At 36.2% G+C, this 15,688-nt stretch overlaps 1 protein-coding gene across 1 annotated transcript in view; it reads right to left on the bottom strand.

The window, feature by feature from the left end:
* Positions 1 to 11,587, bottom strand: part of pole (polymerase (DNA directed), epsilon) — a 97,422-nt gene extending 85,835 nt beyond the window's left edge. Inside the window, 10 exon segments of the mRNA XM_052031854.1 lie at positions 71 to 181; positions 1,336 to 1,443; positions 1,865 to 1,945; positions 2,670 to 2,808; positions 6,503 to 6,657; positions 6,766 to 6,858; positions 7,213 to 7,257; positions 8,790 to 8,870; positions 9,112 to 9,247; positions 11,461 to 11,587. Coding sequence (XP_051887814.1) covers positions 71 to 181; positions 1,336 to 1,443; positions 1,865 to 1,945; positions 2,670 to 2,808; positions 6,503 to 6,657; positions 6,766 to 6,858; positions 7,213 to 7,257; positions 8,790 to 8,870; positions 9,112 to 9,247; positions 11,461 to 11,525 — 1,014 coding nt within the window. The 5' untranslated portion in view covers positions 11,526 to 11,587.
* Positions 11,588 to 15,688: the final 4,101 nt, after the last annotated feature.

The following is a 15,688-nucleotide window of genomic DNA, read 5'->3' as shown; positions in this document are numbered from 1 at the left end:
CTAAATCATTCAACATAAACGTTCAAAATGGCAGATTAATAAAGTCATCAGTTAAACAGATTTCACCCACCTCATCTGGCTCATTAAACACACAAAAAGGACCCTCATATTCTGGCTTTGGAGTGAACTCAAAATCCTCAATGTCTTCAGATACAATTTCCCTGTTTGTAATCAAATAACCCTGAAAATGGAGAAAAAAAATTACATACTTATGTGAACTGAAATTACATATTAGTACAATGCAGTTAATAAGATTCCAACAACAATATGCATATCCTGGTAGATAAACAATTCCAACATGAGACACGTTTTAATAGAGGTCAGGAACATAAAAATTGCAGGAGAGGTACTTAAAATTTTGGTCAAAATGAACTTTAACAAGGACCTTACAAAGAGAAAAGGGAGCAGTTTGGAATTCACCGAGGCAATTGTGGAATAGGGCCCAAGCAGCTGAAGGGATGCATCAGAGATCAAAGTTAGAATAAACAAGAATTACATTGGAGGATAGAGGTGGCCAGAATAAAAGTAATGCACTGATGGAGTGTTTGATAAAAAGATTTAAAGAAAGATTAAAAATTTATGTTACTGGGAAGCAAAATAAAGTAAGGTGGCTGAGTGGGAATTGGTGTGGGATGGATTATTCTTGAAGATTTAAACGGGTGGAGGATGGGAATCCAGCTAGGAAAGCAATGAAATAACCAAAAACAAAAAAAAACAAATTGCTGGAGGTACTCAGCATCTGGGAAGGCCAAAGATTAGTCAACATTTCGGTTTGAGGCCCTGCATTGGGACGGAGGGTAAAGAGGAGAGATGGCCAGTAAGCAGAGGACCTGCTGAGTTCCTCTAGTAATTTGCTTTTTGCTCCAGTCAATAGCATTTGCAGTCTCGAATCTCCAATGAAATAACCAAGTTCTGGAGGAGGTGGTAAGGTACAAGCACAGATGAGCTGTTATGGAACAATGTCGAAGTGAAATTCAAATGGTCCCTATCATAAAGAGAACATGAGGTTAGATGTTCAACCCATCATTGAACTGGAATTCAAACTGAGATAATAATCAAGAGGGTAGATGAAATGGGTGATAAGGTCACATTGTCTAAGGTGGGGGCCAAAGAGAATGATTTCCATCTTTCCAAATTTTGACTGGACCCCAATCGCAATTCATGCTAACAGACTGGGTTTAATCTGTCTTTTTCTCATATCATTATTTAGCATATTTTCCATAACTCACTTTGCAGAGTTGATATTAAATTTTTTTCTATTCCATAACATGATCTTACTATTCTAGATGTCAGTATTGGCAGTTTTCACTTTTTATTACAAATACCCAAACAAACCTGTCCATCAATCATATAGGAAATCATCATGATCTGATCATTTTCAGCATCTGGAAATTTTAACGGTAGTTTTGTGGTTTCAATGTCAAAAGCTAAAACAACAGGATCCTGAAAAAAAGCGTAAAGAAAATATAAACATCCCATGCACATAATGAACAAATTACCCAAAGATAAAGGATGAATAAAGATTAGCATAAATTTGGATTCTTCAATTAGCAATTAGACTAATTTTTCAAAACAAATCTCTAAAATGGAATAACACAGAAGATGTTGCAAATTAAAGATTTACTTTGCTCATCAAAAATAATCCTGGAACTTTGTTCCTTTAAGAATTAACTATATCCAAGACTTCACTGGTAATGTTTGGCAAAGGCATTTACAATGGATCTATGTTATATCAGTGAGAAAAGACAAAAAAGAAAGCTTGTTTGTTTATTAAAAATTGGTGATTTATTAAAATAACATAACTAATTCTATTTACAATTAACCATGAAATTTGGATTAATCCATATAGTTACGCACTACTTACTGGTCGTTCAACTAAGTCATCCCTACGCACAATCTCAGGAGGATAGATACCACCACGGATTCGAATGTTGTACCAATGTGCCTAAAAAGTAAGACAATAATATTGGAACAAGAGAACATAGGAAAGAGGATCTGACATGGGTCTTCTGGCCATTCAAGTCTACTCCACCATTCCTCAAGATCATGGCTGATCTTCTACCTCAAAGCCATTTTTCTGCACTATTCCCAGATTCCCTTAAGATTCAGAAAATAAGAAGAATCAGTAATTTTCAAGAAATGTGATGAGATTGAAACTGGAGAAAACAGACTAAATTACAGAACAACTTCGCTACTTGAACATAACTTTGACAACTTTTCATCACCAGATAAGCTACCTTTAATAGTCAGAGCTGTTATTTCAAATTAGCCACCAGTGGTATAAGTGTAATAGCAGAATCCTATTCCAAATAATCTATGGAAAAGGTACTACAGCCTTAACCTTAAATGTTCAGAAAAACTCCAAGCTGCATATTCTATTAAATTTGCAATGGAGCTTCAGCCACAGATATCCTTTCATTCAACTCCTGGTTACTCAGTGGTCAAACTGAAATATCAGCAAAGTGGGAACAGATAACCAGCTAACCTCTTGATTGCAGACGGCAGAAGATCTAGGAACACACCAATGGGTAGAATGTAACAAAATTCAGAGCAGTTATGAACCAGGCTTGGTTTCAGACAGAGTTAATAGCTTTTCATTACTGTACAGATAACCTTGGTCTCACTGGCCTAATGCAATAACAATGGCTACATGCCATCAGTACACTCACCACTTGAATCTTCAGATCAATGGATACCCGGACATGATAAGGTACATCATATTCTCGAATGTCAATAATGTTTTCCATCTGATCAGAAATTTTTTTTGATGTTCCTTCCTCTTCTGTCACATTACCCCCAGCCAAGGCACTACAACGAGAAACAAATATCATGAAAAATATGAAGAAATGTCATACATTTCTATAGAATGCACAATAAATGGACAAAAACTCACTTACACCAAAGGTTTCAACAATTTACTGATGATTTACATATAAACCACAACATTTATTCCTGAAATTATGTGACCAAATATTGGTCACCAGTGATTTCTGATTTTATTCTGCAACATTCTTCCCCATCCTCTTTGGCTTCTTAGTAATCGGGACAGAAAGGGCAGTAATTAACTAGGTCTCTTTTAGAGAGAAAACAAGAGAAGAAAAATCATTGGATTTTTCCTTCCACACTATTTGGATACAACAATGCCAACCACACTTATGCTTCATTTTTTCCCCCTCCAATAAGTGATAACACTTAGCTTCCTTCAATACCATCTGTGACATTAATTTGGCTGCTTTATAGAAACAACTCTCGATTCCTACTACCAATTTCACCATTTCCTACAAAACTGAACCAACAGAAGTAAATGAAATATTTTATATTTACACTAAAATTCATGCTTAATAAACATTGATAGTTCAAAAGAAAACTCTGCTTCCATTCATTTCAAAATTGCTTTTCTACCATCTCAACCTGACACTATTTGTTCTTGCACAAACAACAGATCAGGCAAGTAACCCCTGCTCCGAAAAAGAAAGCACAGATGCTAAAGCACAGGCAGATCTTCACAGTGCAGTTACCCTCCAGTCAAGTAGCTTTTTAAAAATCCTAAACTAATCTGACTTCCCAATATTTCACTCACCACCAAGTACTGGTTTTAGACAGATCAGTTTCAACCACTTCTTGGAAAGAGATATTCCACAGTCCATAGCTTGATTTGCAAGAAATTTCATTTAACAATACCCCTCACTTTCACAATTTTACACTGATGACCTCTCAACATTGACTACAAAGCTCTTTCTGATAAGGTAGGCTGGACAGTTTTGGAAGCCCGCTTAGCAGTTGCCCAGTCAATATTTTAAAGAAAACACTACTCTTTTTCTTTTTAATTCTCGTTTATAGTCATTCACATTCTTCATCCATTCTTTTCCTCACACCTTGTGCTCATCTACATGTAACTGTATCTTCCACCTATTAGGCCATTATACAAACTAATCTTCATGAAGATCAGAACACAAAAACACAGGAGCAAGAGTGGGCCATTTAGTACCTGCTCTGCCATTCATCAAGCTCATGGGCAATCTTCTCCATCAGCACCATTTTCCAGCACTAACACCCTATCAGCTTAGATTGAATACAATGACTGAGGCACCACACGCTCCAAGATACAGAATTCCAAAGATTCAACATCCTCAGGGTGAAGAATGGCCTACCACATATTGTGCCGCCAGTCCTAGATTCCTCCATACATCATATTTCATCTCAATAATGCCCTATTCAATTGCAATTCCATTTCCTTTCATGTTACTTAAATCCTCTCATCGTAAAGGTTAACGCCTGGACAAAATTAAGAATGAATGGCAAAGTGAACTCCAGACACCTTTACCTACAGAGACATGGAAGAAAATTCTTCATTTAGTTAATACATCTTCAATGTGTGCCAGACACTCTTTGATACAGTTTAAGGTAGTTCACAGGACCCATATGTCAAAAGATAAGCTAGCCTGTTTTTAATCACCATATAAATCCTATATGTGACAGATGTAAATCGAATGTGGCTTCTCTGACACATATGTTTTGGTCCTGTCCTCTTTTGGAAAAATATTGGAAAAACATTTTTAAACATTATCTCAACTGTATTGAATATTGACTTACAACCTCACCCTATCACTGAAATTTTTGGATTACCAAGGATAGTCTGGCCAGCTATCTGCTTCCGTTTACCGTATGATTGCCTTTGTCACATTAATGGCCAAACGATCCATTTTGCTTAAATGGAAGGATCCAATACCCCCTACTACTTTTCAATGGTTCTCTCAAACTATATCATGTTTAAACTTGGAAAAAATTAGGAGTGGTACTATTGATCCTTGGCTTAAATTTGAAGATATTTGGAGTCCATTTATTCAATATTTTCATATGATATAGACCCCTTTTCAATAAGTTTTCAATTTAGAGAAACGGAGTTAACAACATAATATTGCTCTGTTTCTATTGAGAAATTTCAGTCCAGTTTTTTTTTCTTTTTTTGTCTTTTTTTTGAAATGTTCTTTTTAGTTTAGTTTGTTATTATTTACAATTTTTTTATTGATCTGGGGATTTTTTTTCTTTTCTTTTATATACACAATAAATCTTTTTCTTTCCTTTCTTTTATATTATATTCATTTACTAAGAGATCGTGAGATCTAAAGACTTTTTTTATATTTTATAATTCTTTATTATCTATCCCATGATTGTTCTCTTGATCTCCTTGTATTGCATGTACAATCATCGATGTTATACATTAATCTGTATTAATTTGGAAACTAATAAAAAGATTGAAAAAGAAAGATAAAGGCTAACATGTCATTTGCCCTCCTAAACTTTTACTGCACCTGCACACTGGCTTTCAATGACTTGTGTACAAGAACACCAAGGTTCCTTTGAATGACAACATGACCCAGTCCCTCACCATTTAACAAATACTCTGCTTTTCTGTGACGTGCATCAACGTGGACGAAATTATTTATTTGTTTTTAACATGATATTCCATCTCCCACTTTCTTGCCCATTTGCCTGTGAGGTCTCCCTACATCCTCCTCCATACAGAAAAATCCAGTTTGTTCAGCAAACTTAGAAATTAATATTTGATCCCCTCAGCCAAATTGTTGATATAGATGGCGAATGACTGGAGCCCAAGCACCGATCCATGTGATACCTCACTCATGACAGCCTGCCACCAGAGAACTATTTATTCCCATTCTTTACTTTGTTTGATAACCAATTCTCAATACATGTCAGTATATTATCCTCAGTTTTCTGCACATTATGCTTGCCGACCAACCTCCTACACAGGATCTCATCGAAAACCTTCTAAGAATTTAAATACATCACATGCCCCAGTTCCCCCAAATCTATTTGCCCAGTCACATCAAAGAACTCCAACAGATTATTCAAACATGATGTTCCTTGCATAAATCCACCTTGACTCTGCTCAGTCCTATGATTCTTAAAGCTATTGTGTTATTACATTCTTCAATATACATTCCTACATTTTCCCTATGACTGACATTGGGATTTATAACAGGTCAGTAATTCCCCACTTTCTCCCTCCCTCCCTAAATAGTAGGGGCACATTTGCCAGCCTCCAATCCACTGGAATAATTCCAGAATCTATAAAGCACTTTAAAGCTCAAGAATATCTGTTTACCAAGCTTCAAAGTTGCCCAGTTTTGTATATTTTTCTTCAAAATTAAATTAGAATATTATAAGTGACATTGTAGCAGCCAAGTAAATGAATATTCCCCCCCCCCCCCCACATAGGATATATTACAACACAAGTATTCTAGGGTGCAAACTGACCAAGAACTGAAGCAGTTATCACTTGCACACAAAACACTTAACATGTTGAAAGTTATCCTGACAACCTTGGCATATTCCATGATAAGCTCTTGCAAATGTCACAAGTGCTATTTATTGCAAGCCAACCAAAATAAAAACAAAACTGCAGAAGCTGGAAAGCCAACAACAGCAGCATTTTAAATGACGAAAACATGAGACAAAAGACCATAAATTATGGAATTACCTGGATAACATAACTGTATAGGCATCATTAGATTTCTCCCTCTCTTTGTTTTTCCTCACTGCTGGAAAAATTTCTTTCCGAACTTTTATTAGGTCATCAACTGTGTTAAAGGCAAGCTTAATGTAGAGTCTCTTCAAGCCAACTAGATGGTTAGGCTGTAGAATAAACATATTTAAATGGTAATGTTACACCATCCAAACATCTTTTTTGGAGGTGGAAAAATAAACAAAAAGAAAGAAAGCAGTAACAGCACAACAACTTACCAAATCCAAGTCCTCTTTCAGAATGGTTGTTATTTTGCTTAATTTGCCCTGAAATTTCTTGGACAAGAATGATGAAACCTCTCGCTCACACCCCTGTTTTATTTTTAAAAAAGTTCCAAGTTACTTTCACTAACTTATTCCACTATTTATCTCACTTTTTGTTTTCAATCATATTCCTCACAATGAAAGAAATCATTGTTCTTAAATAATAATAATTTGGGGAGCAAAGTTTTTTTAAACATTTTGTTCAAACACATTAGCAGTCTATTCTCAACTGGTATTCTGCAATATGCAAGTATTTAAGTTGCATTCATAAAAACATAATCACACATTTAAAAAAATCGTCTAAGCATTTGGACAGAATAAATGCAAGTAATAAACTTGTGCGAGACAAATCTGGATTATTTTCCACCTTTTGTCTGGGTTTCTCAATGATGTTTGACATACCTTTTTTGTGGCAACATAGAAGTAAGGTTGGAAAGGCAGAGCAACCTGAAAAAAAAAGAAAGTGATAATAAACTGACAACTGACATGATGTTTTAAAAAAGTAAAAACAAGAGTTATTGTTTCTAAATGGTATTTTGCATATTTTAATGTCAAAATTCATCAAAAATATAGAAAAAAAATTATTCCTGGTGCATAAAATCCCCAAGAAATAAAACAATGCTAGATTACTCAGAAAGCAACTGTTCATCCTGTGCATGTTATAGTCCATATAAATATAGCAATTGCGGAGCCTCAATACCATAAACAGGTAGTAGAGATGATGAACAGTAAGGCCGAGAACAGTAAAAGTAATTGAGATAGAGATTGCAAAACATGGAGTTTGTTGGGGGTGTCAAGCATGGGACATGAAAAATGGGAAGTGCTGGAAATACATGGCAGGTCGGGAAGCATCTGTGGATGGAGAAACAAGTCATTGAAGCAAAATTTTAACTTTGTATTTCTCCATAAATGCAGCCTGGTTTGCTGTGTATTTCTAGAATTTTCTGTTTTTATTTCAGATTTTCACCATTTGCATTTTTTTTTGTTTTATGACATAAATTGAAATTAACAATTCAAGCTGAAACATCCACAATGATATCAGAAATTGATAACACTTCCATTGTGCTGCAATAACAACTATGAGCAAAATCCCAAATTCACAGCATGCAAAAGCACAATTAATCTCATATGTGATCAGTTTATATTAATCAATCAACAAATTAGTAACTAGATATAAACTGCAATTGAAGCTCTATGTTTAATGAGTGATGGATTGATGAGAAGATCAGCCATAAATTCATTGAATGGTAGAATGTACTTGAGAGCATGACATGATCCATTTTGTTTTCTATGCAACATATCATACATCAAAATTACTTCCAATGAGAAATGCTGAATTACATGGTATCAGAGCTACTAAACAGAGGTCCAAATTCATTATCAAATATAAAATCACTGAACTATAATAATTAGACTAACACCTACACAAACTGACAGCTGGACACAAAACTAATCATATTATTGAAGGTTTTCAGGGTAATCAAAAACAGTTGGCATGACTTGGAAATTGAGGCACAGTGTACAGGAGCCTGGTGTTTATGCTAGAACTGTGTGCAGCATTAGTTAGACCACAGGTCAAGTACCGCCTACAGTCCTGGTCATCACATTACGGGCAAGATGCAATTGTTCTTCTGCAATTTAAAGTAAGTGACAGAGTTGGAGGAGAAACGAGGAAAAAATAATTCACCCAAAGGATGGTAGTTTTTGCAATTCTGCTGGGTAGTTGAGGCAGAAATCCTCATCGCACTTAAAAAGTACTCAGATGTGCTTTTCTAAAAGAGTTAGATGGAGAGTTACAGACCCGTCAATGGAAGGTGATGAGGCCAAGTAGCTTTTTTTATGATAGACACCGACAGTCAGACCAAATGATCACCTTCTGTGTCATAAATATTCTATAATTCACAAGATAGAGTTATGGCCCATGTGTACACAGCAGTGGGACAGGAGGTGCAAGTGCCTTTCCATATATTGTTACAAACCTTAAACCTGTTTCCATCCTCCTCAATGAAATAATAATCCACAACACTAATCATTCTCTTGTCTTCATCCAGGATTTCAGCCTGCAAACCAAAAGGTATACAGTTGTTTGGTAAACAGGAAGATTTTGTTTTTGATATACTAATTTTATTATAATGCACGAAAGTTATTTTGCTAATTATATGGCCACTAATATTACTCAGTTATTAAAACCAAAGAAATAACACTGGCTGTATTATTCACATGTCTACCATCAAAATGCCCAGGTTTATAGGGTGGCAATTATTTTTCATAGAAATAACTAAATTCAAATAGGCAACTAACTGGGTGCATGTTGATCAGCCAGCCTGTTTTCTCTCCTGGATCTTTGAGGCGTTCAAATCCAAACCGTTCATCCATCTCATCTGTCCACTGACTGCGCTCCAGGCGCTTGAGTGCAGGAAGGGAGGAGGCATCGTCACTGGGGAACAAAAGCACAAAGAAGCATGGTTATATTATCTGCTAACAGCCATTCATTGCCCAGCACAAGAATGTAGTTGTCATTTTGGTTCAAGGAATTATTTAAAGATCTGACTTGGATCCTGCATTTCAATTTTATGAAAGGCACTCAGACCTTTTATGTCAAAGTCCTGCAGTGCTGCTTACAGGTTTTAAGTTAGGGGAGTTGCACTAAAATGCATCAGCAACTGATGCAAGTTCATTAGCCTGAAACATTAATTTTGTTTCTCTGTCCACAAAAGCTATCTGATTGAAATGTATTTCAGCACTTTGTGTACAGTGATCAATGGGGAAGCAAAAAGTGTCATTTAAAAAAAAACAAAAAAAGGAAAGGAAAAGGAGGCTGGAATGGGAGATTATTGAAGACAGAATCTCAGTTAACGTAGCCAAGAGACAATGGTGGATTTTTATTTGCAGAAAAGGGTTATAACTAAATTGTAAGACCATTAAATCTAGGGAGTCATATTCATAAATTTTGAACATCCCAAGATAAGTTAATGAAGATTATGGATATGACCTAAAGATATACAAATGGAGATATACAACTAGAGATATACAAATAGTTATGGTCAACCTTCATAAGATCTGCGGTCAGCCTATGCTGGTGAATATTTTTCTAAACCAGAACATTACACTTTAGGAAAGATGTTTAAGCACTGGAAAGAGTGCAGAGATTTAACTGTATAATACCAGGGATGAGGGGCGGCAGTATGCATGAAGAGAATCTGATATTCTTCTCCTCACAGCAAAGATAGTTAAGGGGAGTAGGTGTTCAGTATTATATGGGGTTTGATGTACAGGGGGAAATGTTTCCACTGTCAGTTGGGTAAGTAACTTCAGGGCACAGATTTAAGCTAGTTGTCAAATAAAGCAACATAAAATAGATCTTTTTACACACAAAATTGTTATGGCCTAGAATGGATTACTCAAGAGGATGGTGGAAGCATTTAATAGAAATTTACAAATTGTGAACTGGATTAGATCATAAAAGGATAAAAAAATTAAAGAGTAATGCTGAAGGCAAAGTAAGTACAATTTTAGTTGGAAAGTTGTTACAAAGATGACAAAGCATGAAGGTTTGAATGTCATCTGTGCTGTAGAATGTGTGTTTATTTTGAAAAGAAGGGGATAGCCTGACAATACTATTTACCATGCACAAAGCAGTCAATAATGCAAGTTAAAGTACTGAGAGAATATTGACAGAGATGCTGGCCATCAGATAAAAAGCTAACTCTCACTGAATGTAAACATTAGATCTCCTAGTCTCCCTATTTTAATTTTCAATCAACACCACCATTTGTCACTTGTTAGTTATCATGTTACTTTGTGGTAATTTACCGAGCAGAAATCAGGAACAACAGCTGATTGAAATAAAGCTTTCTTGTGAACCACTGTATTTCACTGCACACTTCAATTCATCCAAATCTCAATCCATATTCTGTAACAGTCCAGTACACATTTCCCATAAGATTGCAGCTATACATAAAAATGGTTCAACGTGAAGCATTTATTGTTTCCTCATTATGTAAAATTCATAAAGTTGATCACTTCACTAATTTCTCTTTAAAAATTCAATTTCTTAAAGGAATTATAAACAGACCAGGCTTATAAACAGAACTGACTTCACTGCAAGCTAATACAATAGCATTATGTTCAATACAAGTATGTTTCCGCAAACAAATGAGGTTATAATCCTATTGATTACAGGATGCGTTTTATATGCTAATTATATCACTATTACACTTATTCCTATTTACCAAAAAGGTCTCACAAACTTTCACACTTCATAGCACTGTAAAGGAAATATGATCTATGCCTCACTATTCCTCATGGATATTCTGTTCTCTCGAACACTGAACAATTTTAATTTCAACCAATTTCAGGGAAGTGGGCACAATCAACAGACAGTAGTGGGGCTCAGGGCTGGGGGAGACGGGGAATGTCAGTGCTAGGAGGCGATTAGTCAATCGTTTAGCATTAGTAACCTAGCCCTGACTAACCCCGGCCGGGACACAGACAATCACAGTGCGGGGTCTCGATCGAGTTCATCGCTGGCAATTGCACCGCAGTTGCGAGTCTCTGACCAGACTTCCAGCCTCCACTGCCCCAAAGCTCAGAAACTGGCGCCGATTATGCCCACACCACTTGTCAATTACCAGCAGTAGCGAAACTTACGAGTAGTTGCTGTCAGTGCCGTGGGCTCTCTCCGGCCTCAGCCTGCCGCTGTTCTGCAGCACCATGACACGAACCCCTTCTGCCCTCAGCCACCTACACAAAATTGGCGCGCTCCTTCAACTCTCGCGAGACAATTCTCCCGCAACGCCGTGAAATCCCACACAAGCGCATGGTGATTGGACTGCACCGGGAGGCTTTCTCATTGGATGTAAGTGCGAAACCCACTGTGATCCCACCAACTCTGTACCGTAATTGTCCGAGTAAATGAGCGGTGGTTCCAAGACTTAGAAGGAAGATGAGTGTTTCCTCACATATCTTTTTGTCTCATTTTAATATTGTGCATTGACTCATTTTTGTTCTTGTCTGTGATAAATTTGACTTAGTAAATGATTTTTGTGACAGACCGACGATACATATTTGGCTTTTGTTTTTTATGCACTTATCTTTTACCAATGACATCATTACTGCAGGTTTCTCAAGGACAAACGTTGATTTTAAACAAACGTAGTCCATATCTATGTAAGAGACTGGAGATACTGAGCCGTAGATATATAAAAAACAAATTATTCTACCAAATATGTGTTGCGACATTGCTGAACCTAGTTTTACCCAGAATGCTGGAGAGACTCAACAGATCAAGCAGCATCTGGAGAGAGTCAATACTTCGATTAACTTCTCGATTGAAGTTGCTGAGTTAACCTGCTCTGCATTTACAGTATTCGGCGTTTTTTATTATAGATTTCTAGCATTTGCAGTTTTTTTTCTGTTCACCTACATAGATATCCATTGACAAACTATCTGTGATTGGGATTATGGGCCACAAATCAAAAGAAAGAAATCGGTCTGAATCTTGGTGAAAGATTATGGAACAGAAATGTTAATTATTTTTCTCTCTCTTTTTCCTCAAATGTTGCCTGGTCTGCTGTATATTGCCTGCAATTTCTGTACTTATTTCTGATTTTCTTTTCCTTGATACACAAAAGCAAATGCTCTCCCCCTCCCCAGCTATGATTAGATAACTGCTTAATGAATTAAGTGTACTTAGTATGCAAATTTACCATTTTTATTTCACCTTTCCAACACTTTCACTTTCTGCTTGGTTAAAAGGTTAAACACAAAACCTAGGAAATAAATTCACAAACATTGTATGTAGATTCATCTTTCTTGATTGCTGGGATATATATTTACTCTTTTATGGAAAATAATAGGGGTAATATTTTACTGGTTTGAGTGATTTTCCCCATCAGTTTTCAAAATATTCCAATGGTAATGATTGATTTAGGGATGCCATTTAATAAGATCCTGAGGGGTCTTGACAGAATTTATGTGGACAGGATGTTTTCTCATGTGGGAAAATCTAGAAAGGTCACTTTTTAAAAGGTAAGGGGTTGCCCATTTAAGAAATTGTTGGTAATACACATTTAAGAGATGAAATGAAATTTCTCTCAGAAAATTGAGAGCCTTTGGAACTGTCTTTTACAAAGAGCAGTGGAACGAGAATCTTTGAATATTTTAAGACAGAGGTAGATAGGTTCTGGATAAGGAAGGATGTGCAAAGTTACTGGGGGTATGCAGGAATAAGGTTACAATCAGATCAGCTTTACAGAAAAAAGGTAATTCACACAGAATTGATTACAAGTAAAAGACCAACTTCATTACTGCTCAGAGCAGAAGATAGTCCTGAACCAGGTTTATTAGATATCTTGAGGATAAGCAAGGCATGGAAGCCCCTCAATTCATACATTAAAAGGATGGATTTTTTTTCCCCAGGCAAATAACTTTGATGAAATAGATGGAATGCAGTGAATCAGAATAATGGCAAGGCAAAGTTCAAACAGAGGGCAAATACTCATAGAAAAAAACCACAGAAGGACGATTTACACACCTTGAGATAGATGAGCAATGTGAGGAAAAAAGTTTGAACATCATATATGCCACTATTGGTGACGAAAACAAATATCAACAAGCTTATGGTGAGGATTAAAAATCAAGCTATTATTACCGATAGTGGCACAACCACAAATTGTTCCATCATGGGAAGGGACATTTATACACATGTACTATTAAAGAGAAACATTTTAAAATTAAGAACATACTCTGTTGAGTTCCTGAGAAGATGAAGACAAGTAGAAATAAATAGTTCTTTATTGTGGGTAGAAGGTAAGGCTATCGATTACTACAGTTGAATATGTTAATATTATACGAATAAGAGATTGATTGAAAGGACTATGGATAGATTGGAAAAATGTGCGAAGGCCAATTTATTGCAACCAATTGGAGCAGGCTGTATATAAAAAATACATGTAAGGATTTGTTCAAAGTCACTGCGAGCCATAAAGCTAAATTGCATGTAGAACTGGACGGCAGTTTGATTTATTGTAAATCCCTACCTGGTCCTATGTACTTATGCCAGTAGAAGAGCAAAGCAAAACTGAGAGGTGTGGGGTATTAATAAGAGTGGTGTAGACAGTCAAGAAAAAAAGAGAGTGGAAGAATTGAAAACAGTGAAAGCGACTTGGTCAGCATGAAGCTTAAGGTTCAATGTGAACTGGGGTCACACTGACATTTGGGCATCTCATTAGTTTCGATGTGGGAACATAGCTTCAGTAATTTTCCACCTGAGATGGCTTTACTGTGATGTGAACATTTTCCCCCTACTATCCCTGACACCGAGAATCATGGACAATTTTGAGTTACTGTGTACCAGGGACAGTCTGGTAAATTATACAAGTCTAAATTGTGGATGGACAAGGTGATTATGGAAACCAGTAGGAATTTAAAAGTATAAAAGAAACAAGTACATATGTGGAAAAGTAGTTGACATATAGGCATGTAATTGGCTGTCAAATCAAAGCAACATCTGGAAAGTTGACAAAGAAATGTATAAAAAGGTGTGTCATGAAATGACAGGCAGCAATAACCCCAGAGACCAATGATTGCAGAAAAGACCCCAAGTTTCAGACTCAGAGAAGAACTCGCCATATTGAATCCCAGCCAGGTTTATCTGGAGTGGGTAGTATCTGAATAGAACTACTGAGCTTATAAAGTTGTAAAATTAACCAAAAGAGTTGTGTAACTTAAGAGTTAATGAAGTTTTTTTTTGGTATTAGGTAGTGAGTCTTTGAGTTGTTTGAAGTAATCATGATTACGTTTGAAGTAATCGTGATTAGTAAAGAAATACATTTAATAGGCAGTGTCATTGTATGGTGTGGTTTGTCATGTGTTGCATTTAATTGGCAGCAGTGGAACAAAATGAATGTGTAATGACCATCGTGGTAATTCCCAGAGTGGAAAAAATCATTGCTTTTGTGGAGATTACAATGTGTTCCATAATAAAGCAGGAGAGGATGAGCAATACTCTCTGTCCACAATTTGTATGCAAAATTGGTAAGGCACGTATTTTATATTATAAAGCCAGGCCTCCCTCATGCCTAAGCCCAGCTTAATATAAACAAAGAAAGGCAGTATTTCTTGATAAATAATAATGGCAGAGGTCCATACTCAATACCAAACTAGAATGTGAGTAAAATCGGTGTCAAATATATTCCAAATGGATATGATTAAGATGCTACAAGGGATTCAGTGTTGCTTGTGCTATCAGGATGATGTTCCAAGTGCAATAGTCACTGAGGAGGAGAACCTTAAAATACCAGAAGAACTGTTCCAAAGATTGCTTTGGCATAATATCAAGCTTAAATAAAGAAGATGTGCCTTCATCCAAAAGGTGATGACTTATTTGGGCCTGTGAGTAGACAGGAAGTGAGCTTCAGACAGTAAAAGAGAAAAAATGAATGCTTTATCAAAGCTAAGAAACCCAAAAATGTTACCAAGGTCTGATTGTTTCAAATATGATCCACTATTTTCCCAGATACCTACATAAGTGTTCCACAAGATTAACACCACTTCACCAACTATTAAAGGAAATGAACCATGAGCTGGAATGAGGATCGGTGAAAATCCAGTAAACTGTGCAGGAAAGACTCATAACGTATTATTATTTGAGTGATAACGTTTCTCCAATTTGTTGGAAAGATGATTTAGAATAGTTAATGGCTACAAACCTCTGCTATTCATACCGAGTCCAAAGTCTGCCATTCTCACGATGGCGACATCATGGACAAAGAGGTGGATCATACAACATGACATTGAGTATAGATCATTGAAGCAGAACTTTATAGCAGATATCTTTTTGAGATAACCTTTTCCAGTACAGACAGTAGATGACAAT

Source organism: Pristis pectinata, chromosome 17 (assembly GCF_009764475.1).
Source record: "Pristis pectinata isolate sPriPec2 chromosome 17, sPriPec2.1.pri, whole genome shotgun sequence".
Taxonomy (NCBI): Eukaryota; Metazoa; Chordata; class Chondrichthyes; order Rhinopristiformes; family Pristidae; genus Pristis; species Pristis pectinata.
Note: the sequence above shows the minus strand (reverse complement) of the source record. Positions and strands in the feature narration are given on the sequence as shown.